Raw genomic sequence first — 17,032 nt, 5'->3', positions numbered from 1 at the left:
TCCACTGCGCCACGACGGGAACTCCGGGTTAGCTGCTTTAGACGTGAAACATGGATGGCAGCACTGCTGGGTGTTTTGTGACCACACTGTTGGCAATGGGTAGAAGGTCATGGTTCTCAGTCTTCGTCTTTCGGCCCCTATTTAAGTTAAATTATATAGAAGACAAAGCTTACCCACGGCCGGAGAGGTGGGGGACAAGGTGTCTAACTATCTTTCTTAGTGGCAGGAGAAAAGAGATATTAAGTTCCTGAGACTGTCTCAAAAGAACAGTCTATTAAAACTCACCATAAACCCAAAGATCAAAAGAAAGTTGAAATTTAAACTTAGATAGGGAAGCTCATAAATTCCAAGACTAGAATTACCCTCTTTCTGTTTGTTTCTCCTCGTTTGCCCAGCTCTGTTTGAAAATGGTATCCCAGTAGTTCTCACTGCAGGATTTCAAAGCTAGTTCCCAGCAAAATGATCAGGGGTCTCCGCGAGGGAAAAATCCCTATAAAATAGATACTGAACACTCAGACTGCCGTTAGCGGCCCAAAGAGCACAGGATTCCAGGAGCGGATGGTCATTAATTCAGACGTGGTCTTTATTCCATGATCAGGCAGGCAGCCAGAACCGATCAACGTTATTCTAAAATTCAATGAGTCACATTTAAATGCTACTTGTAGGTAAGTAAGTAAAACGTGCATGGTGAGGGGTGGCACCCAATCCAGCACCCCCGCGCTTTGTCCACTCCCTGTGATAGGATTAGACTCTAGGCTCTGCCGTCGGAGGGACCTGGTTTGGATTCCAGCTTTGCCATTTAGGAGCTGCGTGAACTTGGGGAACTTAGTGTCTCCTGGGCTCAGATTCTTCCTATGCAAAGAGGAGATGATAATATCTTCACAGGTCGGTGAAGATGTACACAAAACGCTCACATACCGGCTCAAGGGGCCATTACCTGCCGTGCTTCCACTTTGGAAGGTGCAAAGCCGGGGTACGAAGGGGCAAGGTCTCCACTGTCAGCAGGCTCACAGCCTCCTAGGCAGTTCAGCATGCACGTAGCTAGCAAGCAAAGAGGATGAAATCTGTGCCAGAGCAGAGGGACAAAGGAAAAGGAGCCCAGAGGCGAGAAGGTTGAACTCCGACCTTTTGGAACAGGGTGGTTTCAGAGAAGAGGTGGCATCTGAGCTTGTCTTGAGGGTATGATTTCAAAAGGCAGAAGAGGCTCGGGAAGGGCCGTCCAGGTGAGGAAAGGGCTTGGCAGAGGCGCCAGGAGAGGAGAGGCTGCGTGTGAGGGCACGCAGGAAGCACAGAAGATACAAGGTGGCAAGGAGGAGTAGGGGCCACGACCAGCCAGAGCCCTGAATAAATGGTCATCGTTTATCTACGAGGCCACAGACGTTTATCTACGAGGCCACAGACGGGCAAACTGCAGCCCATGGCCAAATCCAGCTCGCCACCTGCTTTTTTATAGTCAGTGAGCTAAGACTGGCTTTTACATTTTTAAGTGGTTTTATTTTAAATGGTTATATAAGTCTTTATATAATATCTTTGATTTGGTTCACAAAGCCTAAAATGTTTACTACCCAACCCTTTTAAGAAAAAGCTTGCCGACCCCTGCCACTGGCCACGGGAGAGGGAGCCAGCGAAGGCTTCCGGCGCTGGGTCTGGTCTGACTTAGGAACCTGGCCCTGGGGCAAAGTGAATGAGGGACTGAGAAGCAGGAGACAGGAGATGAGACCTATGTGGAGGCTTTTCCAATAGACCCGGTGACAGATGACAGAGGCTGGGATGAAGAATGGTGACAGGAACAGAGAGGAGAGAGATGCAAGCAAGCTTTTGGAGAAAAAAACGGACCAGACCCTGACAACAGCGTGGGCAGGGCAGAGAGTGGGCATAGCGCATGCGTGGAGGGAGTGCTGGCGACGACGTTAACAGAAGCAGGACATGTGGACAAGGGGTGACTGGTGGGGGAAGGTGACTGGAAATCTTTGACCGTCCATTCCACGTCTAAACCTCAGAATAGGGGATACTGAGAATGCCTCCAGGACTCAGACTGGAATCACAGAGAAAGGTTCTCTAGGCCCAGGGCTGTGCTTCTTACCTGGGGATAATTTTACCTGCTAGGGCCCTGGTGGGGGGTAGGGTGGTGTGGGCATCACTGGAATTTAGCAGATGGAGGTCAAGGGACCTGTGAACATCCCACAATGCACAGAACACCCCGCACCCAACCACCGCCACTGCCAAGGATGAAGACCTGGCTGAGGGTGACAGAGCTACAAGGCCCTCAAGAGGGTGGCCTCTCCAGGGCTTCTTTTCCCAGGTGGTGAGCTGCTGTGGCAGGAAGGGCAGGCCACCCACCAGGAGCCTCAGATGAGGTTAGAAATTTCAAGGGGCCCAAGAATAAACTCTGATAATCGTCTGAACACTTGGGGGATGTTCTGGGGGCAGCTACAGGCCTGAGAGTCTCCTAGACGCTCTCTTGATTTCCTGAGGTCTGATGTGATTATACATATTTGAAACGTGAGATGTGAAAGCAGTGAATGAATAGTGAATGTTACACGTATTTAAGTTAATCAGAATGCACACTTATGAAAGCACTGCAGGATTTATGGCTAGCTAGCTTTGCAGAGCAGCAGTGAGCTGGCATGGGTCTTAGTAAAGGTACCGCTGTAGCTGCAGTTAACTGTCTTTCTGCATCGCCTCTAATTTTATAAAACGTGCCTCTGTATTTCCTTTTTCTCCTCTCTCTTTCTTTTTTTAAAGCACTGGGCATCTATACTACAGCTCCAAATGGGAATAATTCTACTTGCCAAATTATGATTAGCAGCAAATGGAGATGAGTGCAAAGGAGTCTATCATATCCTTCCGTAATATGTTTCTTTGGCTGAAACTAAGCAGATGTTCATTTCGGTGAAGGACTCTAGGCCAGGAAGTTCCCTACCTTGGCACTGCTGTTAATTTGGAACATCAGAACCCGCCTGAGGTCAGCTATATAAACCCCTAGAGATTGGTACAGCATCAGGATTCGAGGAAATGCCCACAGATGCTCTCCAAGTGGAGGCTCACAGGTCCAACTACATGCCAAGCGAGGATACCGATGCGGTCTAACAGAAAGAGACGGCAGAGAATCTTCTCTTCCCATGGGAGGTGTGGCTCAGAATCCCAGAGATAAGCCAAAAGAGAGGGCGTCAGGAAGTAGTTGATGTTGTCCTTAGGATGCGCTCTGTTGTTTGGAAAAGTGGGAGGTAGGATGTCGGCATGAATAAACCCTGCGGAAGGAGCTGGTTAGAAAATCCAGACAATGAAGTGAGGACCAGAGTGTTTCAAAGTCACAAAAGGAGACACCAGTCTCACGAAGCCAGGTGGATTTCTGAAGAACCTTCTTGGTTCAGAGGCTTTTCCCAATATACTGACTGGTATCAGTGATGAAAGGATCAAAGAATTGTGGATTGGAAGTTTATAGATGAGAAAACTGAGGTTTGTAAAGGTTATATACATGTTGAGGTAGAAAAGAAATGAGCTTTTTTGTTGTTGTTGTTGTCGTCGTTGTTGTTGTTGTTGTTGTTGCTATTTCTTGGGCCGCTCCCTCGGCATATGGAGGTTCCCAGGCTAGGGGTCGAATCAGAGCTGTAGCCACCGGCCTACGCCAGAGCCACAGCAACGCAGGATCCGAGCCACGTCTGCAACCTACACCACAGCTCACGGCAACGCCGGATCGTTAACCCACTGAGCAAGGGCAGGGACCAAACCCGCAACCTCATGGTTCCTAGTCGGATCCGTTAACCATTGCGCCACGACGGGAACTCCAGAAATGAACTTTTGTCAACAAGGTTCTATGAGTGAGAGGAACAATTCACTCGCATGTAACTCAATGAGGGAGATTAAAGATTTAACGCCTCCTTCCTTTGAGGGGAAACCAATGCACGGGAAGGTGGGGAGGTTGGACAAGACAGAATCTGTTTTTCAGAGCTGTCTACACTCTACCGTACTGCAAATCCCCTTTCCCAGGTTGCTGCTAACTTCCTTACTGTCAGATCTTTGCCTTATTGTCTTATTAACGCTCTCCTTGAAACTTTGTTTTTTTATGAGAACCCACAATCCGAGCCCTCCACTCCTCTTTCTTCTGTTGTCTATTGTGGGTTTTCTCTAAGGCCCATGTTTATGGTTTCATCCTTAAGTTGAAGACTTCCACAAGTGACACTGCTAATCTAGTTTTCCAACTAAATTTCCAGCTGCCTATCCCCAAATAGCTAATAAACCAGACAAAAAGCTTGACTGCCTGCCTATTCTTTGTAACACAGTATGTCCAAAACCAGACTAAAGTCCCTTTCCTGTATCCCATATCATCTCCCCAGTTTCACTTTTTCAGTCAATTTCCCAGGTTCTTGGGCTCCTAACCTAGAAGTCATGTTCCTTTCTGTTGATGCTTTTGCTGGGACTCAGACTGCAGTATTCTGGGGGTAGATACGGTGTCCTAGGAATTCGTCTTCGTCCAGGGGAAGGTGAATTTCTCCAGCTTGAGGTATAGCGACTTTCCCTAGAGACCCTGGTGCCTAGATCTCATACGTCATATGCACTCTGGTCGGGAGAGGAAAACAGAGAAATGCAGTACAGGAGGAGAAAAAAAACCAAGCAGGTGAGGAAATCCCTCAGGTTGTGAGTCATTGAGAATGATTTAAAATACTGGGGGTGCTGCAAAGACCCAAAAGCTACCCCCACCCCACATATCCTCAGACTATAAACTCCCTAGAGTGTTTACAGAGTTGGGGGAATAAAATGCAAGTACCTACTTTTTTTTTTTTTGTCTTGTCTTTTTCTAGGGCCACACCCATGGCACATGGAGGTTCCCAGGCTAGGGGTGGAATCAGAGCTGTTGCTGCCAGCCAACACCACGGCCACAGCAATTCAGGATCTGAGCCGCGTCTGTGAACTACGCCACAGCTCAGATCAACGCCAGATCCTTAACCCACTGAGCGAGGCCAGGGATTGAACCTGCAACCTCATGGTTCCTAGTCAGGTTCATTAACCACTGAGCCACGAAGGGAACTCCGAGTACCTCTTTTTCAATATTGCAATGACATTTCCTCTTTTGGAGGAAACAAACAAACAAACAAACAAACAAAACCCCCCAACAAGGTACCAGGTCCCTATAGCGAGTTCAGGAGGTGAAACTGCTGAATGAGCACACTTTGTGGATTTTCGCAAGGCCATCCGTGGGCAGCCAGCTCTGGCAGAGAGTCTGTGTACACGGACCAGGACTGGAACCCAGGCTAAAGGCTGGGGGCACAGCCAGAGCAGCCTGCAAACTTGGGAGGGCGGCAGTGGTGCCTATGGCTCTAGCTGTTACTGACCTGGCTTGTGTTCTATATACAAAGCATTGCGTCAATCATGAAATAAGTGTCATGCTCCTTGAGGGTGGGATTTGTGCAGCTCTCTTTCTGTCCTCCAAAAGGCCAAGCTTCTTCACTGCTCACTTGAACATAGGAAGACAGGGCTGAAGACAAAAATAAATGGCAGTCCTCTACCTTGCAGGAAGTAGACTCAAGACTTCTATTTCAGAGTATGATGGGAGCTCACAAAACTTCAGCAAGGCATGCGGATCACTTTGCAAAGAGAATGTGTCCAAGGCCTAAGTGAACCAAGAGGGAACTGACCCCTGAACACAGCAAGGGGTTCATCAGTAGTCTCTTTAATGGACAAAGAGGAGCTTTTTATTTGTTGTGTACTTTTTTTTTTTCTAAGTACTTTCTCTTAGACTTACGAAGTTAACATTCAGGAGGTCTGTCATGGGTCAGCCATGGCTAACTAAATACTGAGGGCCCTTCCTCTGGGGCATATTTGGTGAAGGTGTGGTCAGAGATGGGGGCTTCTGAGACCCAGCCCACACCATGCTTTCCTTGGTGTAGTTGTGGTGGGCTGTTTGGTTCTGGAAATCAAAAATGGCAAGGGCTGAGTCCCATCTGACATCCTAACTGACTGAAGTTGAACACGAGGTCCCGAGTGTGGCCATGGTCTCTCGGTGGACTCACCAAGGCTCCTCTAATCACATAATCCTCAGAGAACCACCTATGTAACCCCCTGGACCACCACCCTACTCACCGGGTCAAGGCCACCCCTGTGGGAGCCCCCCATCCTCATACATCACTGTCTACAGTCTTTAACTCCAAGCTGCTTCTGCGACCTATGCCATAGCTTGTGGCAATGCTGGATCCTTAACCACTGAGCACTGAACCCACATCCTCATGGATAGTAGTTGGGTTCTTTTTTTTAATCCCTGTCTTTTTAGAGCCACACCTGTGGCATATGGAGGTTCCCAGGCTAGGGGTTGAATCGGAGCTATAGCCACCGGTCTATACCACAGCCACAGCAAAGTCAGATCTGAGCTGTGTCTGCAACCTATACCACAGCTCACAGCAACGCTGGATCCTTAACCCGCTAAGCGAGGCCAGGGATCAAACCTGCATCCTCATGGATACTACTCAGATTTGTTTCCGCTGAGCCACAAGGGGAATGCCACTAGTTAGGTTCTTAATCTGCTGAGCCACAACGGAAACTCCAAGTTTCAAACTTGATGATATTCTAATAGGAGAAATGTTTAAGGGAATACATCCTCATGAATAAACTGAACCCTTGCCTTGGGTAGCTCACTTTATTTGGTGTTAGCAATCCAGCAGTGAAATTTTATGGTATGTTGAGTCTCTGGGAAAAAAAATAAAACCCTAAGGTGTTCCTAGAATAAATTTGTACATTGAAATCCCCCCAGCCTAGGACTGTGACCTTGAGGGACTGGCCCACAGTTCAACAGTAAACACCCTCAGCAGCAGGACCTCATCCATCTGCTGTGACTTTAATGCACCCCTCTGTAACCCTTTGTACCCCTGTGTAACACGCTGGTAAATCCCATAACCACATTTCCGCTTCTGGGCACTGGGTTCTTACTCCACAATATTCAAAATACTTTCTTTTTCCTTGTGTTTTTTGTTTCCATGCCTGTAGCATGTGGCAGTTTCTGGGCCAGGGAGTGAACTGATGCCACAGCAGTGACAACCCTGGATCCTTAACCTTCTGAGCCACCAGGGAACTCCCTCGAGATATTTTCAAATGGTATAAATAACTATGGATAATCCTGTATTTTATATATGATCTGTACTAAAACAAAAGAGGACGATTTACTCTACATAATCAGTATCTGTTCTTTAGATGGAAATAAAAATAGAGTTAATACTAATATATTAGTTTGGTCTTCCTATTTTTTGGATAATATTGTTTTTCTTTCTTTCGGCCACACCTACAGCATGTGGAAATTCCTGGATCAGGGATTGAACTTGAGTCATAACCATAAACAGAGCCACAGCAGTGACAATGCCGGATCCTTAACCCACTGAGCCACCAGGGAGCTCTAGAAATTTGCTTTTCTGATTCTTTTTTATAAAGGATATTTCTGAACCATCATGTAGTCTCTTGAACAGATCTACCTATTATATGGGAGTACCTCAAGCAAAATTACTGCTATGTCCCTTACAATGAATAAACTTATGAATTCATACTGCTTTTAAGTCAAAATCTTATAAATTTGGTTAACACCAGTTTTCATTCAGCAACTACTTATTGACCGTCTGTCATGCGGTGGCCACTGGGCTAGTGCTAGGGGATGGAGTAGTTAAAAAGGCAGACTAGGGCCTTTAATTACAGTCTGACGATTATCATGGGCCTGATTAACCTGACTCAATCGACACAATCTAATTCCTGAGCCTGTTAAACTGCAGGCTACGGCGTGGGTCGAACAGTCACTCAATGAATTCTTATCTGAAATAGCCAGGCAGTTGTGCCCTTAATTATAACCCTTGGATCTGAGAAAAGCGAGGGGGAAGGATGGGGGGAGGCAGCGAGGAAAGACAGAGGAGTTATCAGTGGAGGTACCAATGGCAGTGAAGCTCTGGAAAGGTGGCTGAGGCCGACGGTAGAACTGCAGCCTCAAAGTCACACTTATTACGCATTTCTCTCAAATTCCCCTAAAGCCAAAATAATCCCTGAAAGGGAATGAAGAAGGCAGACTGCATAAAAAGCTCCCTGTAATGGATGTCATGGATGTACGGAGTCCGTGTGGGGAAGCATGACTGGTAAATTCTTCTTTTAAAAAATCTTTTATAATTATTTTATGCCCCATATAGGGTAATACATTCTGATAGGGAAGAAATTAAACTACACCGGCCAGAACCCAGGAGGAGGAAAGGGTTACGACTTAGCTCTGTGTTAAGTACCTCTTGGTGCCTCGCCCAGTAATGATACAGATTAAGGCAGAAGCTTGAGGTCGGGAGCTTCATGGTCTTTCCCCTTGTACACATTCAAAATGTTGCTGAACTACAGAAAGCCCAAATTTGAGCCTCACTGCTGAGCCTTAGGTGGGTCCAAATGAAACCTGTGATGTGGACAGAAGAGCTTCCTCCCTGTATCCACACGGCAGGACGTCCCGCCTCATACTACGGGGGGGAAAGACGAGGAAAACTAATTTGGACCAGTTTGCGCTACGGATGGTCCCCTGGACAGTGAGGACTAGAACCTGAGCTCAAGGCCTTGGCTGCGGAGAACTCCCAACACGCACACAAGTGGCTCATGAGTGGCCGGCGATCCGGGCCTAGCTTCTCATTTTGCCAGCTTCGAGGGGAGGATGGTCTCACACACAATCAGAGGCCACTAGAATGAACGTGTTATTTAATCCCTGTCTGCTCAAGACCAGCTTTAAATTGACCTGAGAAATAATAGACCAGCAGTGACAATTTCTGGTTCTTGGATTAGACTGTAATCTATAAAATTTTTAAAAATTAAGTATTGGAGTTCCCTGGTGGCTCAGCGAGTTAAGGACCTGATATTGTCACTGCTGTGGCTCTGATTACAGCTGTGGCATAGGTTTGATCAATCCCTAGAATTCTGTATGCCATAGGAGCAGCCCCCCCACCCTAAAGTATCTATTGGCAGGCCTACTGCTGCCATAAAGAAATATCTTTAATGTCTGCCCTATTCTGGAAGGTGTGCTCGGGTGAGGTGTGGGATGCTCCCGATGACATGATTTGCTCTGAGCTGGCACATTTAGAGAAGGATCAGGAGAGGCTACTCTGGCTGGACTACTGGGGGAGGTTCCCAGCAAGTGGTTTTAGCTGTAAAGCACACCTCTGGGGTGCAGAGGGATGACAAAAAGGAGGGGGAGCCCTGGTGCCAGCAACTACAGGTGAGGTGATGCCCTGAGCGGTCGGAAGGGTGTGGTCACAGCAAGAGGATGAGACTGTCAAGGAAAAGAGTGGGAGAAGGAAGAACAGATGTTTTATTTCCCTCCCTCCAACACCATCTCGCTCATCCTCCTACTTGTGGTAGGCACCTGCCTCTCTACGTCTAAGCAACCTGGAGGACTGTGCTTTCCTGCCCCCACCTCAAGGTAGGTGTGGTCACGTGACTTGCTTTCGCCAAAGAAATGGAGTGGAAGTGAGGTGTGTCACTTCCTTGTAGAAGCATTTAACGGCCGGGCTTGACTTTCTATCCAGGTCTTCTCCTGCTTTGCCCATGCGAATGTCCCTTGATGTGAAAGTGCCATAAGAGCAGAGTGATAAATTATGCAGGAGTGAGGAAAAAACAAAACCAAAGAAAGACAAAAATAAACACACTTTGTTTACATTAAGGCCAATGAGACCTCTGGGTCACTCTCCTACCCTGACTTCACACTCTCTTCTTCCCTCTTTTTTTGGCCATTTCTAGGGCTGCACCCTTGGCACATGGAGGGTCCCAGGCTAGGGGTCGAATCAGAGCTGTAGCCGCCGGCCTACGCCAGAGCCACGGCAACACAGGATCTGAGCCACGTCTGCGAGCCACACCACAGCTCACGGCAATGCCAGATCCTTAACCCACTGAGCAAGGCCAGGGACCGAACCCACAACCTCATGGTTCCTAGTTGGATTCGTTAACCACTGAGCCATGAAAGGAACTCCTTTCTTCCCTCTTTCTGACAGCCTCTCTCAGTCTTTCCTTGCCTCCTCCCTCATTACCTAGCTCTTCCTTTCTTCTCCCTTTACCCTCTGATTCCACTGCTCTCCTAACTGGAAATAACAGTAAATAGGATGTTTCATAGTCCTATTCTTAATCTCGAACATCGATAAATTTGTTTTTTGAACAAGAAATGACACATTTCTTATTTCTCTCTTTAAGAAAAAAGCCCTGAGGTAAAAATCAGCTTTAGCATGTATTAAAAAAAAAAAATGCATGCTTTGAAAACCTTATGATGTTATGTAAACATATGGTGTTACTATTGTGGGTAGGCCCTCAACTGATTTTCCTGTGTGGGTTAGTGGCTATCAGGAAAAATAAAAACAAACAAACTGTTCCTAAATACCATGCAGCTCAGAAAAACCAGAGCTCCCTCTGGAGTAGGTTCTGGACAGGAAATCACTTACAGCCTAACCAGTCCCTTAGTTTTCACCGGTAACTCTGTTATGAAGGCTCCTGGAGCTGGAGCATCCAGAAGCCCGTTCAAGGCTAAAAGAACATCTAAAGTTCTCAAAAGAACTACTCACTTTTATGCACAGTCTTTTATGACACAGTATTTAGCCATGAGGCTCCCGTGACCACAATGCAAGTTGTTTCAAGCAATTAAAGTTGCTGTAATCCTGAAGCAGCACAGAAGGTAAGTGCAGAAAATGCAACTGTAGCCTGGCTCGTCATGCACATTTAAGGAAACACAAGTGATGTGTACTGGGAAAACAAATTCAACAAGCTCTGATTTCTAATAAGAACATGCTCTACTAGGTGAACGAGATGTGGCTTTTTAGGCCATTTTACACCACCATGGCGAGAACTGCCGAGGATTTTACACATAACCAATGCTGCAGAGATGATGCTGGTGCAGGGAGGAGAGGAGAAGGTATGGAACAGTTAAATGAGGGACAGAAGAACATGCAAAAGGAGCACGAGTCAGGTGGAGGATTCTGAAGTTCACTTACTGCCTGCTTTTGCTCTTCCTCCTAGAGGTGTTGAAGACGAAAAAAAGGCAGAGGGAAAAAGGAGAGAAATTAATGCCCATCACCACAAACATTTGGAAAAAAGCGATAGAAAAAGGCAAACCAGGCCAGGCCCACAGGTCCAGAGAGCCAAGGGCCTGACCGTCAGAGCATCATCAGTTGCACAGAAAATGAACAGCCTCTGCCCCATCCAGTTCTTTAAACGCTAACCTCGAGAGTTAGGAGGAAAGAACCTTATAAACCATCTAGACCAACTTCCCCTTTTACACATGAAAAAGGCCGAGAGCTTGACTTGCCCAAGGTCACATCACTATTTAGGGTGAACTGAAAGAAGCAGCTCAACCATGACTCAAAAGCCCAATGATCATTCCACTTCACCATTCACAACCACCACGTGGGTCTAGGTACACTTCTCTACGCCAGTGGTTCTCAACGTGTGGAACACAGACCAGCAGCATCAGCTGGAAACTTGTCAGAGATGCAAACTTTGCCCCCTGCCCATGTCATCAAAACTCCTGGGGTAGTGGCAGGGCTGTTTCACGAGACTTTCAGCTGATGCTGAATCCTCCTGGTCTGAGAACCACTGCTCTTAAGAACTTCCTGGAAACTGGCAATTCCAGTGGACCCAGATTCTCTTGTGTAGTTCCTTCTCTTCCACTTTTGGAGCGTTGGGGCTGCTTTGCGGTTCGTGTCAAGGACACACATGGATCCCCAACCCCCAATAAACTGGACACTGCCTCAAGGCCCTAAGAGGCTTTTCAAAAAGAATTTTCCACCTCAGTCAGTGTCTCATGGGTTGCACACAGGTTCATTCGGTATTCCTGATGCGTAAAGCACTGGAAACATGCAGGTAAGATAAGGTGTCTGGCTTTCAGAGCCTCACAGACATGGTGCTCGGAGCAGGCCCTTGCTAACTCTTGGCTCTCAGCCTGCACCTCTAGACATGGAGTACGAAGCACAATGAAGATGAGATAAACACTTCTGAGTTCCTCTCTGCCAGTCCTATGCTTCTCAGCTACTCTTTTAATGGGTCTCGTGGCTTCCTTTTTCTGTGCCTCATCATGGGTAACGGTGGTCAGGAAGCCTCTGCTCTTTGCCCCAAATACACAAATCTCAAAGCTGCTGCAATGGTTCTATTTAAATTGGATCCATCTGTGCAGACTGTCTTTCCAGAACATGTGTGGAGGAAGTCTTGGGAATGGCTGAGGGCTTCTCGGTCTGCAGATCCTGGGTGCAACGGCGAGAATGATTTCGGCAAAGGCAGGGGATTACTAAAGGGAGAGGGGAAGTAAGAACTTGGAGAAAGTAATTTTACTCCTGTAAGGGAGACACATGCACCAGGAATTAAGTGGGTACCAAGATGTCGCTTGAGGGGACTCCAACTCAGCACCCGCAGATGTTCTTCATTATGAAAGCCCACTGCTAGATGCCTGACCAAACCTAAAAGCACAGGCACCCAGGCAAAGAGGGCCCTACACTTTAGCTGAGTTACCTTGAGAAAGTTAGCGTCTTGTGGTTTTTACATCAGGCATACATGGCTCCAGTTAGAGGGATCCAAATTTTACAGTTGGGAGGTAATCTCCCTGCCTAGCCAGGCTTCCCGGTGGGGCAGAACGCTTTTCTTCCATTCACTAGGCCAGGCAAACAGCCACAGAAGAGTTATCAAACAATTAAAATGTTTCTATTGCTGGCATTACATGTTGAAATGGAAATTGAGATGGGGTGGGGGAGCGGGCAATCCTGACAAGCTGGAACTGCATTTGAGATCAGAAAACTAGAATGTCATTTCTTAGGACAGTTGTCTAAGACACCTCCGTATTTTCACTGTTCTCTCCAGGTCTGGCGCTGGAGACGACATTGCTCTGTTTGAGCGGAAGAGGGAAATTCAGAAAGGGACGTTTCATGTTTGCACATGTGGTGACTCTGCTGTACACAGTTTAGCCAATGACATAAAATCGTTATACTGTGCCACAGACACATATCAGGTTAGGATGGGAGCGTGGACAGGGCGGCGCTTTCAGGACTTGGAGGCCCCTTGTGTGCGCTGGGATTGCAAGACGGTGGACTCTGACAAAACTCTTACTTAGGGTAAGCCAAACTCACAAAAGTCAACCCTATAAAGCCTTGAAAGCTCTGTCAACACAGCAAATGGGACAGACATAAGGTCTTAGAACCCTGTTGTTATCAACTAGTTAGTTGGGGTCGGTAAACAGTGACTGATGGCAACCCAACTTGATTTAAAGGGGGTAATAATACCTTGATCATAACGTACAAATCTAGGGCTGCTCAAGTCACCTAAAAACACGAGAGACTCATCCACTTGGGGGGTATCTGGTTGGGTGGCCAAAGTAATGCCATGGTCGCCATAGTTACCTATAGTAAAAAATATACATTCAAAATCTCATCTGCGAATGAGGTTAAAATTCCAAACTACAGAATTCATCTGGTAAACGCATTTCAAAAGCAATACTGGAAAAAGGGAAAATGAGGCAGAAAAATATTGGAACATGATTTAGAAACTAAAATACCAACATATAACTACTTCTAGATTAAACAGGAAGTTGAAGGCAGAGGCTATCTATACACTCATTAATCAGGGGTAGAAACGTAAAGATACATTCTGAAACATAGGTATCTGACTGGCAGGCAGACTACGTTCTACCATTAGGAAAAATAGCAATAAGAAGCTTCCTGATATTCCTTGGTGACAGGGATTGAGTCTTAGTCACCATTAGACACCACATATCTGAACATGACTCTGAGGAATGCAATACTTTTTTTTGTTAAATAAACGTATGATTAATTTCTAACCCTACCTTGTTCCCTCAAAAAGGTTTTAGATTTTTTTGTTGAATAAATAAACAATGGTGATACTTCACATATATGCTTCTCTAACTTATCAATTTTCAAATAAATAGACAAAGTAAATAATATTTCACGGCAGCAATGAAATGAAAGTACTCCCTGTGAAATGGAAACTTTAATTCATGAGTATCCCAGACCACGTGGCTCAACTGTCCATTTGACTAACTGCTTACAGCTGTTTTATGAGAGAATTAAATGCTAGTGAACTGAACATCAATGAACGCAGAGCTCTCCTTTGAAATTAAAATTAGGATTCTAAAGAGTACTTTTATTATGGGTGGTGAAGATATTTTAAATAGGAGGAAAACACCTTTGAGATTTTAATAGAAGTCAGCGATTCCTAGGTATGACCTTTTAGGAATGCATATAATACACAAACTAAGATTATGTGGTAATCCTTTTAGGAAGCTGGACATTAATAAAGGTCTGAGGCTTTCAACTGTGAATTCTTAATCAATGCATAAGAGGACAACATTCCTGGTTTCCGTCTGCAAGTTCTTCTGGCCTTTCTGAATGACCTCAGACTGTCAGGTGGACAAATGAAAAGGCATTTAAGAACTTGGTAGGGGATCCTACAAAACAGAGCAGTGGGGACCTGCTTATTTTACTGAAATTATAACTGTAAGACAACGGCTGGAAGTACAAAGAAACTCAGGGTTTGGGAACAGAGTGCCAGGCATCAGTTCATTCTGCTGGCCCTTGAATGCAAGTATCAGAAGTACAAGACAAGGTCACAGCATTGCACGTGGGGCTCCGAGCCAGGAACTCTAAGGAACGCTGAGGGCAACCAGCTGACGGGAAAGCTGACGTGACACTTAGGGGAAATGCATTCTGACTTCCCTTCAGTTTGCATAAACCTTTTTGCCTTTTACAAAAATCACCCCGGGTACCTTCCCAACTACGTCTGGGTAATACTTGAGAGCATCTTGCTGAAAGGGAAGTGAATCCCCCATGACCTTCTGTCCTACAGGTGGACTAGCCCAAAGGCAGGGCTTTCAAAGCCCCGCATGGCTCCAGATGTTACACAGGCCACATGTGTTTAAGTACATCTCTGCTATCTTGAGTGGGTGAGTAGGTTGCTTAGCGGGCTACTTGACAGCTATTAGAGGGATTTGGGCCAGGTTTTCTTTAAGCAAGACCCATTTAGATATGACATATTTCTTGGGAGAAAGCCTGCTAAGAGGGTTAATAATATAGAAACATGCCCATACAAAACAACCCGAATACCTAGGACCAAAGCTAGAAAAAACTCAGCTCAAGACTAAAATACGGGATTGTCTACTGGAAGCCAAAAGTCACTTTAAAACACACACACTCCATCTACCCACTAGCTTCATTAATAAAGGACTGGTTTAGAAGGAGAAAGGTGAAGAAAAGTCTTCAAGTGAAACCTTCCTGCTCTAGAGCCTTGTCACTTTGGGCCTAGGTGATTTCCTTAGCCTCCTATCACTCATTATCCTTTAGCTTCTCCTCGTCCTAAATGATTGGGTGTTTTTTGTTTTTGTTTTTAAGGCGGCACCCTTGGCACATGGAGGCTCCCAGGCTAGGGGTCGAATCGGAGCTGTAGCCACCAGCCTACGCCACAGCCACAGCAACCCCAGATCCGAACCATGTCTGTGACCTACACCACAGCTCATGGCAACACCGGATTCTGAACCCACTGAGTGGGGCCAGGGATCTAACCCGTGTCCTTGTGGATACTAATTGGGTTCATTACCACTGAACCACAGCAAGAACTCCAAAACGATTGTTTTCAAAAGCTTTAAGGAAGCCACTTTGTCACAGGATTAAATCCACCTGCTCAGTTGGCTTTTGGGGTACCCCACACCTTGTGATTTCTACACTGGCCTCCAACTCTGTGTCACACCACGAAATACAGTGGTTTCACAGTACAGACACAGGACTCAGGACTCGACAGCGTAAACGTATGTGCCCTGGCACTGCTGCTACAGAGCTGGGCGAATAGTTCTGTTCAGCGCCAATCAAATCCTTCAAGTGAGGCCACTGAAATGCCAAGCGTGCCTCTCTCTGCTCTAGGATGTAGGGGCTCTAATAGATTTTTCAATAAAAATAGACAGGGACACCTGAATTATTCCAGATTGATTCAAGTCCCAACATATTAAACCTTGTATTCCTCCTCATAGATAAATTTATTGATTAGAATTGGTTCGATTAGGTTGGTTTGCCTCTGTAATACTTATTAAAATAGGACATAATATTTGTTAAGTATCGAGGTAGAATATTTGAAAACTTGTCTTAAAAGGAACTTCACATACTTGAGAAATATTCATTATACATATATAGCTAATATCCTATTTATAAACATTCTTATTTATTCATAAAAGCAACTATTCAAGCCCGTTACTCTAGTTGCAGTTACTAATTTTTTATAATGAGGCTTTACACTAATTAGACATCTAAATTAGACGACTTTTGTCCTAAATTAGGCTAACTTTATGGAGGTTTACCAGAAAACTGAGTCTCAGCAGCAATATTTAACCCTTTAGCTCCATCCTGTTCTGACGTCACAGAGGAGGCAGGAGCTGAACTGGGGGTGAAGATGGATGGACGAGAAGAGCTGAGAGGGAGGAGGAGGAGACCTGGGCGGCGCTGGCTCTTACCTTCAGTAGCTTCATCAGCCCTTCCAGCTGGACCATCAGCTCCCGCCTGCTCTCCTGCAGCGCCGACATCCTCTGCTCCAGCTCATCCTTCCGCTGCCTGCCAGAAAGGAAAGGCTCATCAATGATGGAGGAACAGTAGGCCACAAAAAGACACTGTAAATTAGAAATATGAAAAATTGGGAGTTCCCATTATGGCTCAGTGGAAACGAACTCGACTAGTACCCATGAGGATGCGGGTTTGATCCCTGGACTCGCTCAGTGGGTTAAGGATCTGGTATTGCTGTGGCTGTGGCGTGGGTCAGCAGCTGCAGCTCCGATTCAACCCCTGGCCTGGGAACTTCCATATGCCTTGGGTGCGGCCCTCAAAAGAAAAAAAAATTAAAAATTGTATGTAACGTGTCTATTTAATATTAAAGAAAGAGAAGTAAATGAAGATAAAGGGGTCTTCAGAGTTGAAGGCCAGTGAAATGGGTTTTAGACCTGATTTTGCTACTTACCAGTGTAGAAGATGCTGAGCAAGTCCCTTAAGCTCTCACGCTGGGTAGATAACATGGCGATACA

At 46.0% G+C, this 17,032-nt stretch overlaps 1 protein-coding gene across 18 annotated transcripts in view; it reads right to left on the bottom strand.

Moving 5' to 3' along the window:
- DTNB (dystrobrevin beta) overlaps nucleotides 1–17,032 on the bottom strand; it is a 247,703-nt gene that overhangs the window by 22,607 nt on the left and 208,064 nt on the right. For 12 of the 18 annotated variants that reach the window (XM_047782486.1, XM_047782488.1, XM_047782490.1 and 9 more), the window contains 2 exons: nucleotides 16,472–16,568; nucleotides 10,968–10,988 (listed from right to left, as the gene is read on the bottom strand). In XM_047782486.1, coding sequence (XP_047638442.1) covers nucleotides 10,968–10,988; nucleotides 16,472–16,568 — 118 coding nt within the window. Of the gene's footprint in view, nucleotides 1–9,495; nucleotides 9,550–10,967; nucleotides 10,989–16,471; nucleotides 16,569–17,032 lie in introns of those variants that run through there. The other 6 variants (XM_047782487.1, XM_047782489.1, XM_047782492.1 and 3 more) reach the window with 2 other exon arrangements.

The sequence above is a fragment of the Phacochoerus africanus genome, chromosome 5, assembly GCF_016906955.1.
Source record: "Phacochoerus africanus isolate WHEZ1 chromosome 5, ROS_Pafr_v1, whole genome shotgun sequence".
Lineage (NCBI taxonomy): Eukaryota > Metazoa > Chordata > Mammalia > Artiodactyla > Suidae > Phacochoerus > Phacochoerus africanus.
This window is presented reverse-complemented; position numbering and strand designations above follow the sequence as displayed.